General features: G+C 44.8%; 1 protein-coding gene across 1 annotated transcript in view; it reads right to left on the bottom strand.

The window, feature by feature from the left end:
- Positions 1-3,852: 3,852 nt before the first annotated feature.
- The window catches only part of LOC126546923 (nose resistant to fluoxetine protein 6-like), a 40,204-nt gene continuing 26,787 nt past the window's right edge, over positions 3,853-17,269 (bottom strand). The window contains exons 9-15 of the mRNA XM_055062987.2: positions 14,334-14,499; positions 12,667-12,749; positions 10,879-11,001; positions 10,520-10,640; positions 8,834-9,023; positions 8,042-8,184; positions 3,853-5,518 (exon numbers count right to left, since the gene is read on the bottom strand). Of these exons, the coding sequence (XP_054918962.2) occupies positions 5,273-5,518; positions 8,042-8,184; positions 8,834-9,023; positions 10,520-10,640; positions 10,879-11,001; positions 12,667-12,749; positions 14,334-14,499 (1,072 nt within the window). The 3' untranslated portion in view covers positions 3,853-5,272. The remainder of the gene's footprint in view (positions 5,519-8,041; positions 8,185-8,833; positions 9,024-10,519; positions 10,641-10,878; positions 11,002-12,666; positions 12,750-14,333; positions 14,500-17,269) is intronic.

Here is a 17,269-nt window from a genome sequence, read left to right as displayed (position 1 = left end):
CTCCGGCACGGGCTAGCGTTACGAAAGGAATTAAAAAATGCTAAGCCAAGAGATCGAGTGTCGGTTTTTCCTCTCCCGCGCGAGCCCGAGACTTTACCGCTCTACGTGGTCAATCGTCGCCACAATATAAAACCTTCCTAGGGGTACGAGGTCATGGCTTGTAGTCACAATTTTGAAATGTCAACGTTGTGAGACATCGCAGCAGAGGACGACGAAGGCACTGGTACAGTTCCTAAGGACGACAAACCTGCACGAATGGCCTAACACCTAATTGGTTTTCGTTATGCAGCACATGATCCTGTGCCGTGATAGTATGTGCTGATGGTGACTGGCTGTGATCGTGTGTGTGTCTTCGCTTCATCTCTCTATCTATTTTCTTATCTTTCTACCTCCCCCAACTCGTCAGCTAGTGTAGGCTAGCAAACTGCATTTTATGTTCTTGTTAACATCCTTTCTTTTCTCCTTTCGTTTGTCTCTACTTGTCTTTACAAGCGCCTGTAAGAACCGTTCAAATTATAAATAGTGTTTTGGGCGCTGCCCAATCCTTGACAGCTAATATATGCCGACGAACTCTTAATGATAATGAGCACGAGGTCGCGGGATCGAATCCCGGCCACAGCGGCCGCATTTCGATGGGGGCGAAATTCGAAAACACCCGTGTACTTAAATTTAGGTGCACGTTAAAGAACCCCTGGTGGTCCAAATTTCCGGAATCCCCCACTACGGCGTGCCTCATAATCAGAAAGTGGTTTTGGCACGTAAAACCCCATAATTTAATTTAATTTTTACTCTTAATGATAAATATAGATGTGGTTTTAAATGGTTGACAACTGTTTTGTCACTGGCTTAGTTCTCCACAATCTGCGCATTATTCAATCATTAAGGAATAATAACATAAAGTAAAGAAAACGCATTGCAGCAGTAAAGTTGCTTTCGCCAACCTGCGGGACGAGTCAACTGAAGAAAAAATTATACGGAACCCACGCACGGTGGTAATCAATGGCATGCATAACATTTTGCAAGTAGTTCGCTATTCAGCATCCTTTTGGGTTCAGCAAGGCGTTACAATTTGTTTATTTACATTACAATTTGTTTCGTTACGACTCGGGCCGATCCAGAAGGCGGTGCAGTCGGACACGGCATCTCAAAGCCCCGCTAGCAGCCATAAAAAACGAAAGGAAAAAACTTGTTCGTATGCGACGTGATGCACTAGAAAGGAAGTCATTCCGAGAGTGTAGCCAAATGGAAACTGGCAGGTGCTCTCGTCTGTGCTATGTGATGTGCCGCACGCGCCAGACGTCTGAGAGACCTGGCTTGCATTGGCACGAGGAAAGCATGCGAACGATCGTGGCCTAACGGTCGTTCGTCGGGAACCGCAAAAAAATTGTGGGATTTTTTTCGCACCAAAACATTGATTTTATTATGAGGCACGCCATAGTGTGGGACTCCGGAAATTTGGACGACCCGGGGTTCTTTAATGCGCCCCTCACCAAGCCCCATAGCAAATTTTGGTTATACGCTGGAAGTTGTTACGTGTCCTCTAGAGAGCGTTCTGCAGCAAAAATTTTTAAAATCGGCTCATTAATAACCGAGATAGAAATATTTCAGTGCCGCGAACCCATGATTTCAGCTGGCGGGCTCCAACAGCACCCTCTAAAGATTTCTTGTCTAGGTGGTGTTGGCTCCAATGCCAAGCAAGACGCTCTCTCCACTTGCCCCGTTTAGCCTTTGCAAGCGAAATTCCTTCCCTGCGTTCTCCCATACCGGACGTGCAGGATCGCATGACGCATACGTCACGGGCCCCACCTTCATTTTTTTTTTCTCGCTTTCTTTTTCGGTGCTACGCATTTCCGCTGACGGCATCGCGCGCGAGCTGTTGCCTCGTTCGCGCAGCGCACGATTTCGCGCGCTGTGCACAAGGAAACACGACTAGCGGTATAATTGAGTGCTACACGAATACTGAGGCAGAACAAGCGGATCGCAGAGCATAATCACGGCGCTGGAGCGCGGTAAAAAAAGGCATAGTTTCGGTATCTATGCAAGTAACCGCACGACCGTGGGAACAAGCAGACGAAGCGGAAGTACATCTCTCTTGCATCGGTGCGAAGTAGAACAAAAACCACGCAGACATTTCGTTTGTGTGTTGCATTATTTCTGTAAATTTCAATTCAAGCAACAGATCGCACATATAACAGATGTTGTTCTGAATAATTCTCGAAGTCACGTGTCGCCAGTAGTGACGTCACAATGCGGAAACAAATACGTAGGCGCAGGCACAAGAGTACGTCATCCTCCGGCTTGGAGCGCGGCGGCCGCCAGGAGAAGGAAAAACGGCGTTCGGTTTGAAATTTGAGATCTTTCCGCGGTGCGTAGCAGTGTAATACTTTGCAGACACGATCGCTATCCCGCAATGTATGCTCTGGGCTTGTCAGCTCAAAATTGCCAGACCTAGTGAGGGGCCCTTTAAAGTGCACTTGAATCCAAGTACACGGGTGTTTTCGCACCCATCGAAATGCTGCCGTCGTAGCCGGGATTTATCCCACGACCTCGTGCTTAGCAGCCCAACACTATCGCCACTAAGCAAATGCGGCGGGTGTCGGGAACGCAGTAGCATTCAGTTATTCGGGAGCGTGCGGGGCTGTGAAGGCCCACGAGCAATAATAAATTAGACGAAAACCCATCTTCATTTCCGATATTTAGATACCAGATGCCGTGGGGATCTATAGCGAGAAAGCATAAACGCCTACCAGTAGGCGAAAAACGCGCAAGATTGTGCTCCGAATTGGCTGCCGAGGTTTGAACCCTTGACAACGGTAAGATAATTTTAATATGATTATGAGACCACTAACTGGCACTTGTTATCCATATCTTTTGGCTTACTTATTTCGGTATAAACTCATGTTTTGATTATGTGTGTATGTGCAAATCAGACAATAAACAAAAAGGCAGATTTTGTGGCGTAGCTGGGGCGGGGTTACATTCTGTCATCGGAAATTTTTTTTTTTTAATAAAGAGGCATAAACCAATGCCATACGGGACCCTACAGCTAAGTGCCTGGGTTGATCCAAACAATCCCTCACATGACAAAAAGAAGCAAAAAAAAAAGCACAACACGCTACGTTCCGCTGTTTGCGCAATCAGATGCAAAGGGAAGCTGTTGATGCTCGCAACGAACAAAAAAGGAAAAGAAAACGAAAAGGAATAGCTTTCATAACCAGCGTCAAGGATGGAATCTGTGTGCGGCGAAGTCACCCTCTCGTACACACTGTCATTATTTGATCGGAATGCGCTGAATAAGGAACAGTGACGGATTATAAGCCATAAAACCTTGAGGTAGTTCTCTTGTTAGGAGTTGTCCCTTTCACTTTCAATTTCATGTTTATCCCTGTTGTCATTCCTGTTGTCATTCGTAAGATAGCCGGTGGTTTGTCTATAGAGTAAGGGTCGATGATTTGCTGAGGAAATGAAGGCAAGACTTTCTTTGCTGAAAAAAAATAATTGCGCACAAGCTGCAGCAGCATCGCTACCATTCATACGTGAGAGAACAGGTCGACTTCCTGTTCCCCTTAGAATTGAACGTGATCCGTTAATTTAGCAAGACCAGAGTGCATGCTTTGAAAATCTATGGCGCCAAGGGGAGCCGGTGGCACAACTTTAAGGTGGTGTTGCCAGCCGTCTTTCTCCTTTTTTGGCTCATCAAGCCTCTGCTCAAGAGCGAGCCTTTTGCTAATATTAAAGCATATTTTACTGGTATAGATCAATTATTATACACCTTTTGCGTCCCTTTAGCGCTCATTCTTCTTGCGTTCATATACAGATTACAAATAAGCACGCGGTTGTGAAAGCAGCAAATCTTTCTCGCAATTTATTTGTTCAACATGCCATATATACAGTGCAACAAAAAGAAAACTCTTTTTGGCCATTAAGAACACGAATAAAGTTAAATGCTCAGTTTTAAATTACCCACGGGAAGGAAAGGCAGGTCTTAATATTGTGTTGTCTAATGCAATGTCTTAACTAAACAAGTTTTACAGCAATATTGCGGAAACCAGCAAGGGATAATGTTCAGAACTTAGTCTAATATTTCAATAATCTGCCTATGCCCAGAAAAATAGGAAAAATTGAGGTAGAACTGTGCTCAGAATGAGGAGATGTTTAATGGAAAAGAGATGGATGGATAAAATTGACAGAAAATGATGAACGGTTTAATATCAAGGGTGTTTCGGAAATGGCTTTGGTGTTGTGTGCCGCAAACAATTGACACACGCGATTCTGGCATAAGGAATAGGCAGAATGTTTCTGACCTATAAACACATTCACTTCGAAAACGAATCAGCAATTGCATTTTTACTACCATATCGCTTTCTGGAAAAGGCACAGCAAGCCAGTGCGTTTCTCCGCCACCAGCTTGATGACACATCAATTGGGCGGCTATAGCCGCGTTGTAGGTAAAGGACGCTGCATTGTCACAATGCATGTATGAAGAATATGCATATCCATTATCGGAAAACAAAGATCCCTGGGTTACTGAAGGTTCACAAAACAGGCTTAGGACATCTCTTTAACGCAAGAACACCGTCAAAGTGTGTTGAGTAGCTGCTGGAATTGTTCCTGAGTGTGCTTGGCGTACGAGGCCACAGGACAGTGTAAGTGTACAGTGAAAGTGTACGAGCGAAAAAAAGTTCGCCCATGCCAGCAGACTGCGGTGCGCTCAGCACTACACGAAATATTCGTTCAGACAACACGAATTCGCGCATCGAGTTCACACAGCCAGTTCACACATCGACAGCACACTGTTCACATTCACTAGAACCATAAGCAGTGGTGCCGTATAGTGGGTGGGCAGCAACGCAGCGAGTCCTGCACCGTCGGAGCCCCTGTCGAATCAAAGGCGTTGCCATTCTTGACAACGCCATCTGTAAGCCTTTATTTTTTTGGCAACTGCTGTCTGCATGCAAGGTAGTTACGACTTCACGTAGCCCTCCCGTCCCAAAGACAAATGACCTTCGTAGAGCGAGAAGGAGGTTTCGGGAGGGTGCTCCACGCGATGGGTGTTGCTCCGCTGCCGGAAGGACGCTTCGCAGAAGAACCTTTTCATTGGAGTTATCCGACGTTTTCATGCTGGATGGTACGTTTTGCACGGTTCTTTGCACCACCAAACTGTCCAACACAAACACGCCACCACAATAGTTCCGGAATCCGCGACCACCAACGCAATGTTCACAAATTGAAGTTCACGGCATCCTACTCTGAGCTTCGCGGTGTTGGCGTGTCAATGTGTGCCGTTGCCAACTTTCTTCCCGTCGTCGTCTAACACGATGTGCGGAATTTCGAAGCCCACTTCCCGTGTCCCGTTGCTGGCCTTCTGGACCGTCGTGGATGCCTCGTTCTCGTTTCGTGGTCGGGTGATGGAACTAAAGGCCAGCTTGTCCAGGTTAGCCGTGGGGCCCTCACACACAAGATACATGAAGTAGGCGAGAATGTAGCTCCACAGGAATACCGCGAAGAACAGCGTCACCTGCTCGTGTACAGAAATGGGGAGAGGGAGAAAGAGCAGATAGGTCGATTAGAAGTTCACATTCACACGTTGAGCATCGCAAAGCCCGACGCTGTAGTCTTCAAAAAATGGCTGACATTATGTGAAATGTCTCGCTGCATTATATGAAAAATGCATTATATTTGAAATGTCACGCTGCATCGATATGAGGAAATTAGTGCATTGATGCAGAGAACAAGGAACATGACACAAAGGCAAGGAATACAAAGTGAGTGCTGTCTGACAACTCACATCTGAAGACTGACATGCCAGGAAACGGAATAAAACACAAGCGTTGGCTGCCAATTGACGGCTGGCTTGTCAGTTCCCAGACGTCAAATGCGACACAATGCACCTTTGACCCCTGTCTTTGGTGTCTTGTTCTTTGCGCGTTGCTTCTATAGGTACGTTCCGAATCCCCCATGTTAACAATTCTTCTAAAGAGCTTTTTTTCCTAGGTACTCCAATATTTTCTGTTTATATGCACATTTACATTAGTGCTTATCAGTTTCAGTTTGCACGACGCTCGTTTTGTTTTCCGTATCATGTTGACTTCGCTGCCAAATATCTTCAAATATGTTTTTCTTTTGCCTTCCTTCCGTGCAAGGGAGCGATCATGTAAAATTTATCTGCGCGAGAAGGGGAAACTCAGAATGACTATTTATATATCATAGCCACTTAGGAAAAATATTTCTTTTTGCATAAAATGTTTTATGCTAGCCCACAGAACTGTTCGTTGGTTATGACTGCCAGTTATGAACGCTGAAAGGCAAGCCTTGAACGCGACGCTCCCCTGTGTGCAATCCTCACCAGAATATATTACGTGAACTAAACACCAGAAATAACTTCGTGATACAACTAGAATAATTGTTGTAATCTAAGTGTCTAGATGTCGAAACAAGCTTAAGTCTTTCTTCCTGCAGTACACGTTTCCAATAAATAAGTATGAAAGTCCTAAGCACGTTAATTAATAGGGACATGCCTATACTATTGACCAAAATCAGCAAATTAAATTACCTGTTTGGTTAAGTACTCGAACCTGATAACAGGTGCTACAAATTCTATATACATAAGGAACACTGTTCAGACAAGAGCTTGAAAGTGGCCTACTTGCTCATGATCCTGAATGTATGGCAAGTAGACTGCAAAGAGAGACAAATAAGCATGAAGCGGATGAGGACAACGCTGGGCTTGAGTCTGTGGGGTTCAATAAATAGCGATAACGCGTGGAAGATGTCCAGGGAACTAAAAAGCGACACTAAAATAACTTGAAATTCTTCAAGCTCTTTTAACCAACTTTTCTCAGTACGTACGCCATTACAAGTGTTATTCCCATCTATTGAACACAACCTATTTACGCCCAGCGTTGCTGTCGTATACTTCATGCTTCTTTATCTGTTTCCAGTATTCGGGCCGTGACTCTACAATTTTCCAAACAGTCACAGCGTGCATCACAGTTCATGACTAGGAAAATTTAAAAGCGAGAAAGGCCTCCGGCTGCACAATTGCAGAAGTGTAGACCTAGGAGTGTCTGCAGGAAACAAAATGGAATGCTACTTAGAACAGCTATCATTCCTGTAGAACTCAATAGTTATGTAAAATAACACTAAACATTTGCATTTCATGCTGCTGTTCAACGCGGGAAGCCAGTATTTTTTTTACACTTCAGAAGCGTTCTCATGAATCTATAAACGCGTTCCTTTACTGTTAGTTTCGCAATAGTCCGTTTTGAATAGAGAGGTGAGCTTTGCTAGTATTCACGGCTGTACGATGACGTACTGTGTAGCACTGATATCCTAAATTCCGGCAGCATGAAGTATGAAGCATCACTAAAAACAGTAAGAGATGCAGTTATACCTAACATCTCAAATAAAACTAGCTTCCGATTTCAACGACACATGTGTCAGTAGAAAAATTATCTTTCCCGCTTGCTCTAAAGCGACGACCGGAAGGCAGACGAGCGCTGTGGCGTAATGTAGAACTACGCAATAGCGCAATATCGCAATACAGATGCTATCGAGAGTACACAAGAAGGTGAAAGAACCCAATATAAAATACAGCACCAATAAATACAACAGAATATACAATATAATAAATATATGAGTAAATTGATGAGCACCTTTCAATATATTAAATGTTTTATTCCATTTTGGTTCTAACGTACACAAATATTTACTTTGAAAGCTTTGTTCAGACATCCGATTCCCTAAAAAAAGAACTATAGAAGCGCTTTATTGTTGCTGAAGGTACATGTTAGAGATCGTTTTCTTTTTTTTTTTTTTTAAAACAACATCATTGTGTTGAAAAGAGTAGGTCTTTCTGTAGTTTCGAATAGAATGTTATTTTTTCTTGAAGCCTACCGGCGATATCAGTGAAGGCTATTTGGGCTCTGGGTAATAGGAACTTTTTTGACGTTGGAAACTTCTTTTTCTGTCCTCAATGTACCAACATCTCGAATAAGGGTTTCAAGCAAAGGCGAGATGAGTGGTCACGCGAGCTGTTTACCTGATTGAAGTTGGAGTAGTAGAGGCGCTCCCTCGATGCATGAAGCATGATGTCGATGAAAGGGAAGTGTATGAGGTAAACAGCAAAGGATAGGCGACTCAAAGGTACGAAGGCAGGCCACGACAGGAACTTGGACACAAAGCCTGCGACCAGTGAGTTGACATATAAAAAAAAAGGAAGTACTCTGCACATTCAGTCATGTGCTTTCAAATGCTCGCATTATGACACAAGAGAGCGTGCAGCCTGTCCACAGGATCGTTTTTTCATAACTACGACAAAAAAACATACTGAAGGTTGAAATTCAAAAAATGCGATGTACAAGCATAACTAAGGGGCGCTCGAATTATGTACCGTGCCGCACGTGAGACCTATAGAAATTATATCGTTGGGCTTACAAGGATTCATCCTCTCCTTCACTGCTTGAGCAGTGAACTGTATACACAGCTTTCTGCAGCAAATTTACTTACTCTTTCAAGCGGCAATAAAGTCCCGCGCAATAGTTGCTGGGCAGTAACACGGAGTGAAATTTCGGTACAGTCACGCACGTAGCGATCATGCGACACGGCCCTGTAGCTTAGGCGCTTGAATTCAGTGGTTTGTAATTGCCGCCCAACAGGCCTAAATTTATATTATCACAAAGACTGTCTCAGTTTTTTTCCCTTCTTTTGTGTGGGAAAGAGCAAGAGAATACCCTGCGAAAACTAGCGATGATATTCTAGCACAAGTCAATCCCAGTCCAGGATCCTGACGGTTACTCGTTTGCTAGAATAACGAAAATGCAGAACAACGCACCTCCACGTCCCGAAATGCAGGCCAACGTGATCCATCCAATAAACATCGACCACATGATGCGGTCGAAGAATGCTGTGGCCATTTTGCCAAGGGCTGAGGTCGGCGTATCACCAGTGTACCATATGCACTTTATAAACATGCAGCATACGCCGGCACCGAAGGATACAACCCAGCATGTCATTTGAACCACCTGTGCACAAAAGACGAACAGACCTCATTTTAGTAAACAGATTTGAAAATGGCAAGGCTGTCTCAGATGTCGTTGTCTACCGAAATGAGTAAATTTGCATGTCTAAGCACTCTCTCTATAGTGAACGCTTTTTAAATATATTTTTTCAGGTGCTGCACCTGGAAGACCAACTCTGGGCAGTTCAGCGGGCCAGGGAAGCCACCGAGGGGCAAGAACTCTTGGCCGTAACCTCGGCGGGTGCCCCAGCCTACTAACTCGCCGGACACGAATCGTTCTGATTCGAAATAAAGTTTTCTCACTCACTCACTCACTGCACCCAGCGGTTTTGAAAGCTGTGCATGCCACGTACAATATGAAGAAATTAAAAAAAGCACTCGCGACCTTGCGTCACTTTGTTCCCTTGATTCAATTTCGGCGGAAAGTATAGTGATGAGCCTCCGACTCTTAAAGAAGCTCAGAGAAGTTCAAACACACCTCGAGATCTATCACAAGCGATGACACACGTCGCGCTGCCCCCCCCCCCCCCCCCCCTAAAACCACCACAACACACACCTTAGCATCGGCGTTTGCGAAGAGCTCTCGGGCGCTCTCGGGTGTTTGATGTCCCTATTGAGCCACACCATTGTACTAGAGTCTCTTTCAAACGATCTTTCTACACACTCTTCTATTTGATAGCCGAGTAATTGCTCAAACCTACAGTATATCCCATTCAAATTCTTCACTATACCAGAGCACGATATTTAAATATATCTTATACACGCTTGTCGCTTCGCTAAAGTGTACAGGAAACGCATTTCACGATACTTAATTTTGTTAATTGGGGAAATTTTTCTATGCGGGAAGACAATTTACCAATGTAAGCAATTTCTAGTTCCCTATGCAAACTATCGGTATATATAACAGTAATTATTAAAAGGAAAACATGGGGAAGGCGGGAGATAGAAATTCAAGACTATGAGCAAAACGAGAGCTTAAAGCCTAATAGTCGTTGACAAGTGAACGACAATGACCAGCCCATTACTTTATTATAGCTGAGGTTCGCTGTAAAAAAATTATTTTTATTCTCAATTATGAACTTCAGCTTGTATATCGGGGCTTAGCCAATCACGAAGTGACGTTTAGGCTAGATGGGCTCATTGAGGAAGTCAGCGAGGTCTTGTAAAAAACCCGCAGGTTGGACTAATGAGGTGTGTTAAGCGCCATAGACAGTAGAGAGAAAGAAACGACTTAATTCAATGTCAGATTAAGAACCTCAAGATACTCCTTCACTAGGCGGGCCATAGCCAACTGTTGGACGTGAGCCATCGAAGCCAGATGCGCCCGCCACAGCATTGGAGAGGAATTGGCGCTGTGGGCAGATCTGATGACTGTGGGGAGGTGAACAGTAGGTGTGCCACGCTCGCCTACCGGAGGCCGGGGCAATAAAGCCAGGATGGGCAACAGCGCGAAAGGTACAGACAGAATCATGTTAGGGTGATGAATGAGGCTTCGCTCACCTTGGACACTTTACGCTGCCTGAAGTTGTCAGCAACAAGGTATACAATGCAACCGGTGAAATAGCAGACCGCGTGGTAGGATGGAAGGATATAATACTTGTTCACGGTGTCACCAACAGTGCTGCGGAGAAAAAGAAGGAAAGCAGAAAGAATGAGTATTTTAAATCTCAGAGAAATCTGGACAGGCCATGACTATTGAAAAAAAGTATACCCCTGCAAATGGCGCCACGTTCCCTGCATATATACAATTACAGCTCTGACATAATATTAATTGCTCGCGTAAGAGCAAGATTGATGTACAATTGAAAATCATAAAGAGACGGGCAATTTAAGCACATGTCGCTATGCAATGTACTCACGCCAGCCGACGCGCAAGGAACACCATGAACGGGGCAATGTCCCATCGAGTGACTTGCCAGGCAGAAACACAGCACCCAAACAGTGCGATGAAGGCGAAGACTCCAATTGCCACGGGCTTGCGGCTGGAAAATGAGTCCGAATTACATATGTTTGTGTTGCATGGATACATCGTGTATAGCTTGCGACATGGTTGATATAATTTGCACTTCAGCCTATCAGAGGCTGTAGTTGGCTATGCACTTGTTAATGCATGATGCAACAAGCGCATAGACGTCACTATCGAGTGACATCTATGCTAAGTATTGTATGTGCGTAAGCTTGTAGTCACGGCAATTTCTTATATCTTCCCGCAATTTTCACAATGCGAAAAAAATAACAAGAAAATACCATTAGGCATAATATGCGGTATTATACTTTATAATGCGTTTCTGAGCATACTCTGCAACTTTTCCAGATAAATTTGCCTAGAAGGACCACCTAAATCTTGCAACTTTAACTCTTTTAATTAGTTAACTATATACACAGCAACATTCTGAGTAACTGATAACGACTTCCAACAATATGTTGTCGGTAACATCAACCTACTGTGCACGGCTCTTCCTTCTTAAAGTTTGGTTGAAGTTACGTCAGACACTTACTTAGACCACGGTAATTTACTGGCTTTGAAATGACATCTTTCACTGTAATGCAACACTTCTTTATTACTATAGATATCTGCTCAAAATATCAGGAAACATTTTAGGTACAGCCCACTCGCCTTTATTTCTTATCTCCTCTCTCTACTGCAATAGGTTTTAGGGCTTGTTCGTGCATGAGTGTGCTGTTTTTGTATCTTTATATTAGTTTTACTTTTATTGTTCCTTCTCATTTTTAAAGAAAATTTTGACCGATAAGCGAAATAGGGGAGTAGCCGGAAGTATGCTGCATCCAGCTTCTCGAGCTACACCCCAGTTAACCTTAACTACATACCTGTACACCCGCGCAAGCAGACACACGCAGCAAACTCAATCTGTTCTAAGGAGTATATTTCATTATACACAATATTCCTCACAACATATCTTACGTACTATCTTAAACGTGGTTTGCTGCATTGTAAAGATAAAACAACTTGCTAGCAAATAAATGCTTTTAAAAAAATAAAATGGAGGGGGGGGTCACGTTTGGTCCCAAAACATTACAGCCGCAACATTCATTAAGGTGAAAGCCTTAAGTGGCGTGTTGCAATGGTTCGTACCCGAAATAAGCAGCGTCTAGTCCAGTGATGCAAAAAATCAGTGATGCAAAAAGTATCTTCATCAGGAATGGCGCATACTTCCGTAAGCAAGCAAAGATGCAAAGCCCGATTATGATTGAAGAAAAGAAAGAACGGAGGAAAGAAAGAAAGGTTGAAAAGATGAAAGAAGGAACGAAAGAGGAACGAAAGAACGAAGAAAAAACGAACATAGAAGGAAAGAACAAAAGAAAGAACGAAAGATAGCAATAATGGAAGTAAGAAAGGAAGAAAGAAAAGAAAGAAATAACTAAAGAAAGAAAGAAAGAAAGAAACTTTAGGTAGTGCATTAGGTGCTCGCATGTGTCGCTCTGGAGGTCGTCCTACATCGCCATACGTTTACTTGACATTGCGGCAAGAAGTCTGACACCTACGATCGAATAACTTTATGCATCACCACGTAGGCAGTAGGTTTTGCCTTCACTTGTTACAGGAGTGTAACATGCTTCATTTCATTTATCCTACGGATGGATCAGAGGCAGGTTACACTTTAAAGAACTCGTTAAGACGTACTTACTTCTTGAGCATCATAAACAGAGGAACGGCTACAACAAAGAACTGAAAGTCCATGGACAGGTACCACACATGTGGCAGGACCGTCTGCAATAGAAATATAGAAGGAAATATTTTGCTAAATATACTGCGCTTAACTACACATATGCATAATTTCTTGACCGCGATTTTTTTTTACCTCAAGGTACGAGATTGTGGCAGGAGATCATAGTTCTAAAGAAGCTACTAGCTCAATGCCTCTACTAGACTGAAGTTGCAGTTGTAAACGCAAGCGATCCATTTCATGCTCACGCATATATTCGTAGGAGGCAACAAACATAAAATGCCGTTTTGGTCTGATATCCTTGAGGTTAATTTTGGAAGACATGCTCGTCACTAAATCGTTCGACGTTCTTAGGATCGCCTTCGTAAGGAAACTTGAAATGAGGTTATTGGTAAATATCCAACCCCTAACCTGTCTACGCGTCTAACGCTTGTGCTATGCTTCCGTTAAGCACACAACATTGTCTATGACAGAGAAAAGAGCTAGTCACGTATCGCTCAAGTTGGTACACTGTTTTCGTGCTCGCAAAACAGGTAGCTCGCACATTGAAGCTTTATATCTGGTTTATATGTTATATTAATTTATATATTACATCTGGTCTGCATTGAATATAAAGAACGATATTAACATCAAAAACTGTGTTGCTCGTTTCTGGTCGGAGCAACAGCCTCATGCCTGAGAATTTTGCGCGGGATCTTTTACATAGGCCCTAAGGTTAATTTTGGACTTGAAAGCCACAAAAATGCTGAATTTCTTTTTATCTGCCAGGTTTATTGAGCACACTTCAATTCTGACGAACGATTCACGCTGAAAAATTAAGCAAAGTATGTCCAATCTATAGGTATAGAACTTTGGAACCACGCTTGAAAGAAGTCTCTAAGTAAAGCGTTTTCGTGATCAATTTTTTAGAGTCCTTAGTCTGGTGGCAAGGTGGAAGCGGAAAGACGGCGCTATAGCGCGTGTCCAGCATAGTACCTTATACTGGAGGAAAAACGGCTCCAAACTTCTGCACTCCTACGTTTGCACACATCAACACCAAAACTTGAGCGACGCGCAAATGTTACTCCCCTGTGGGCTCCGTTTCGTGAAAAACGCCGGACCAATGATTCCCGCACTATATAATAAACGAGGAGTCACCGTAACATTAATGTGCCTACTTTTATGTAGCTTCCATTATTTTTACTATTGTATGTCGAAAATAGGTCATGATAAAAAAGCCAAAGCCTTCACAGGACATTCAGTAGCCCTTTGATTAACATACTGTTAAAAAGAACCGCCAGCTCGGTGGTAAAAAGGAGCCGATAGCTTTTGTTCTAATTGCAGTGACGCGCACGTGCATATTCGCCTCGTGCTAGCATTCCACTCCTGCGCAGTACCAAACCTCATCATGCGTTCTGCACTGCTTGGTCACTGCATTGCATAAGACTGTGCAAAACTCAGATTACCACGGCATACTCGATTTACTAGACGTGCCCTGCGGTGCGTAGTCAATTTGTGCCTTTGTTAGGTCGTGTCAAAGGGCTTTATTGAACTGCATATGGCTTAAAGAATGCGAATTTCATAGAAATTCCCTTAATAGTTCTAAAACTTAACATAAGATGGTCAACACAGCATCCGCAGCAATTTACCTTCAGTCCGACGTAGTAAAAGTTTCTGATTTGGAGCAGCCAATGCCACCAGTGGTTGTGTACTTCTTCGTCCATTTTTTCAAAGAAGTTCTTGATTCCGGGGCCCGTGAGCATCAGCGGAAGCACAGATATGCACATAACGATGAAGAAAAGGGGAATAGTGGTCCTGTTGAAAAAATAAAAATATGTGAGTTAAACGGCACTCTGTATGTGTGCGTATATATATATATATATATATATATTGCTGCGAGGCGGAGGCAAGCACAGATGTTTATGTAAGGCGAACACTGAAGTCACCAGCTCGCACTAGAACGTTGGTGGACGAAGCACCCCAGCAACAACACTTCATCATCGTCTCTTGTCTGCACGTCCTGTTCTGCTTCGCCACACTACGCCGCCGGGGTTGGAGCGCCGACCCGGCGCAAACGATTATGGTCCGGCAAAGGCACGCACATAGGTCTTTAAACGGGAGATATTAACAGCACCGTTTCTTGGCTGTACGGACGACGGGCCTAGCTCTTCGGCAGCAATCTCATACGTCACATCCGAAAGCTGTTGCAGGATTCGGTAGGGACCTGAATATCGCGACAGAAGTTTTTCCTATAGGCCCACACGATGAGATGGTGACCACAGGAGCACAAGCGAGCCAGGTAAATGCCGTACGTCCCTATGGAGCGTATCGTAACGGGTTTTCTGGGAAGCCTGGGAATCAGTGAGGCGAGCGCGGGCAATTTGACGGGCCTGTGCTGCCACAGAAATCGCATCGTGGACATAAGTGGTGTGCGACTGTGTGACTTGTGGAAGCACAGTGTCCAAGGGCAAAACTGGTTCATGGCCAAACAGTAGATAAAACGGTGAGTTACCTGCAGTGTCGTGGCGGGGCGAATTGTACGCGGATGTGACATATGGCAGAGCGACGTCCCAGTCCTGGTTTTCTGGAGAAAGGTATATAGGTAGCATGTCTGTAAGCGTTTTGTTCAGTCGCTCTGTGAGACCGTTAGTCTGTGGATGCTGAGCAGTGGCTATTTGATGCTCAGTAGACCATAGGTGGAGGATATCCATAGGTGGAGGCGGACTATGGTGGAGTATAGGTGGAGGATATAAGTAACGCCCGTGATCCGTGAGGAGCTGACGTGGAGCACCGTGGTGCAGGATGACGTTGTGCAGGAGGAAATTCGCGTCGTCAGTTGCACAACTTGTAGGCCGAGCTCCCGTAATGGCAAGGCGCGGCGCGCAATCGGTTACAACCGCAACCCATTTGTTGCCCTTAGTTGAGAAAGGGGAAAGGGCCAAGTAGGTCGAGTCCTACGCGAAACAAAGCCTCTGAGGCAATATTGATGGGGTGTAAAAGCCCAGCTGGAGCCTGGGAGTGGGTTTCCGGCGTTGGCACAAGTCGCAAGCAGTCACATACCGGCGCCCAGAGCCGTAGAGGTCGGACCACAAGAAACGGCGCCGGACTCAGTCAAAGGTGCGAGTAATACTGATATGCCCAGCGGTGGGCGCGTCGTGGAGTTGTTGAAGCACGGTGCGTTGAAGGTGCTCCGGTACGGCCAGCAGTAGGTGAGCACCATCAGGGCGCAAGTTGCGTTTGTACAAGACTCCGTCGGAAATACAGAAGAGACGAACGGAAGGATCAGGAGTTGGCGAGCTTAACCGATCCATGATGATTCGCCGAACGGAATCATGGCCCTGTTTATCGCCGATGTTGAGGAAGACTGAGATGAACATAACGCTGGAGTCGGATTCGAAGTCTGTGGCTTCCGGTGGGTCAATAGGGTGGCGGGACTAGCAGTCGGCGCCCTGATCTAAACGGCCGGATTTGTACACTACACAGAAAGTCTACTCTTGAAAGCGCAATGTCCAACGCCCAAGACGCCCTGCAGGGTCCTTCAACGAGGAGAGCCAGCAGAGCGCGTGGTGGCAGGTAATTACGCGGAAATGGCTACCAAATAGGTATGGGCGAAACTTCGCTAGAGCCCAAACCAGCGCTAGATACTCTCGTTCCGTAATAGAATAGTTGCGGTCGGCCGTGGACAGAAGACGGCTTGCGTAAGCGTTAACGCACTCTTGACCACGCTGAATCTGGGCAATAATAGCGCCAATGCAGTGACCCCTAGCATCTGTACGGATTTCAGTGGGTGCTGAAGGGTCAAAATGGGCTAAAATTGGCGAGCTCATTCGTCAAGAGTCTAATGAGTGCTGTGAAGGCTTCGGCCTGTAGCTGTCCCCACGAGAAGGCAACGTCGTTCTTTAAAAGCTCGGTGAAAGGGCAAGCAATGTCAGCAAAAATTTGACAAAGCGACGAATGTACGAGCATAAGCATATGAAGCTGCGAACATCCTTAGCTCAGCACGGCACAGGAAAGTCTTGCGCGGCTCGAACTTTGACCGGATCATGTTGAATTCCACTGGTGTTTACAAGGTGCCCGAGAACATTTTTTTAACGACGACCGAAGAGACACTTCGATGAGTTGAGCGGAAGTTTCGCAGCGCGAAACATAGCAAGCGTAGTCGCGAGATGCTCAATGTGTGTTTCAAAGGTTGAAAGAAAATCGATTACGTCGTCGAGATAACACAGATAGATAGCCCACTTCCAGCCTAAGAGAAGGGTGTCATCTAACTCAGGAACGTCGCTGGGGCATTGCAAAGCCCGAAGGGCATGACTCTGAATTGAAAAAGTCCATCAGACGTAATAAAGGCTGTCTTCTTGCGATCCATCTCATCAACAGCAATCCGCCAGTAACCCGAGCGGAGGTCAACCCATGAAAAATATTTCGCCCCATGTAGACAGTCAAGTGCATCCTCGATACGAGGCAATGCATACACGTCCTTTTTGGTAATCTTGTTTAGATAGCGATAATCAATACACGATCTCAAGGTGATGTCTTTTTGCTTGACCAGAACAACTGACGAAGCCCATGGACTAGCGGAAGGCTC

This window comes from Dermacentor andersoni, chromosome 1, assembly GCF_023375885.2.
Source record: "Dermacentor andersoni chromosome 1, qqDerAnde1_hic_scaffold, whole genome shotgun sequence".
Taxonomy (NCBI): domain Eukaryota; kingdom Metazoa; phylum Arthropoda; class Arachnida; order Ixodida; family Ixodidae; genus Dermacentor; species Dermacentor andersoni.
The sequence above is the reverse complement of the archived record's forward strand: the minus strand, read 5'-3'. Positions and strand labels throughout refer to the sequence as shown.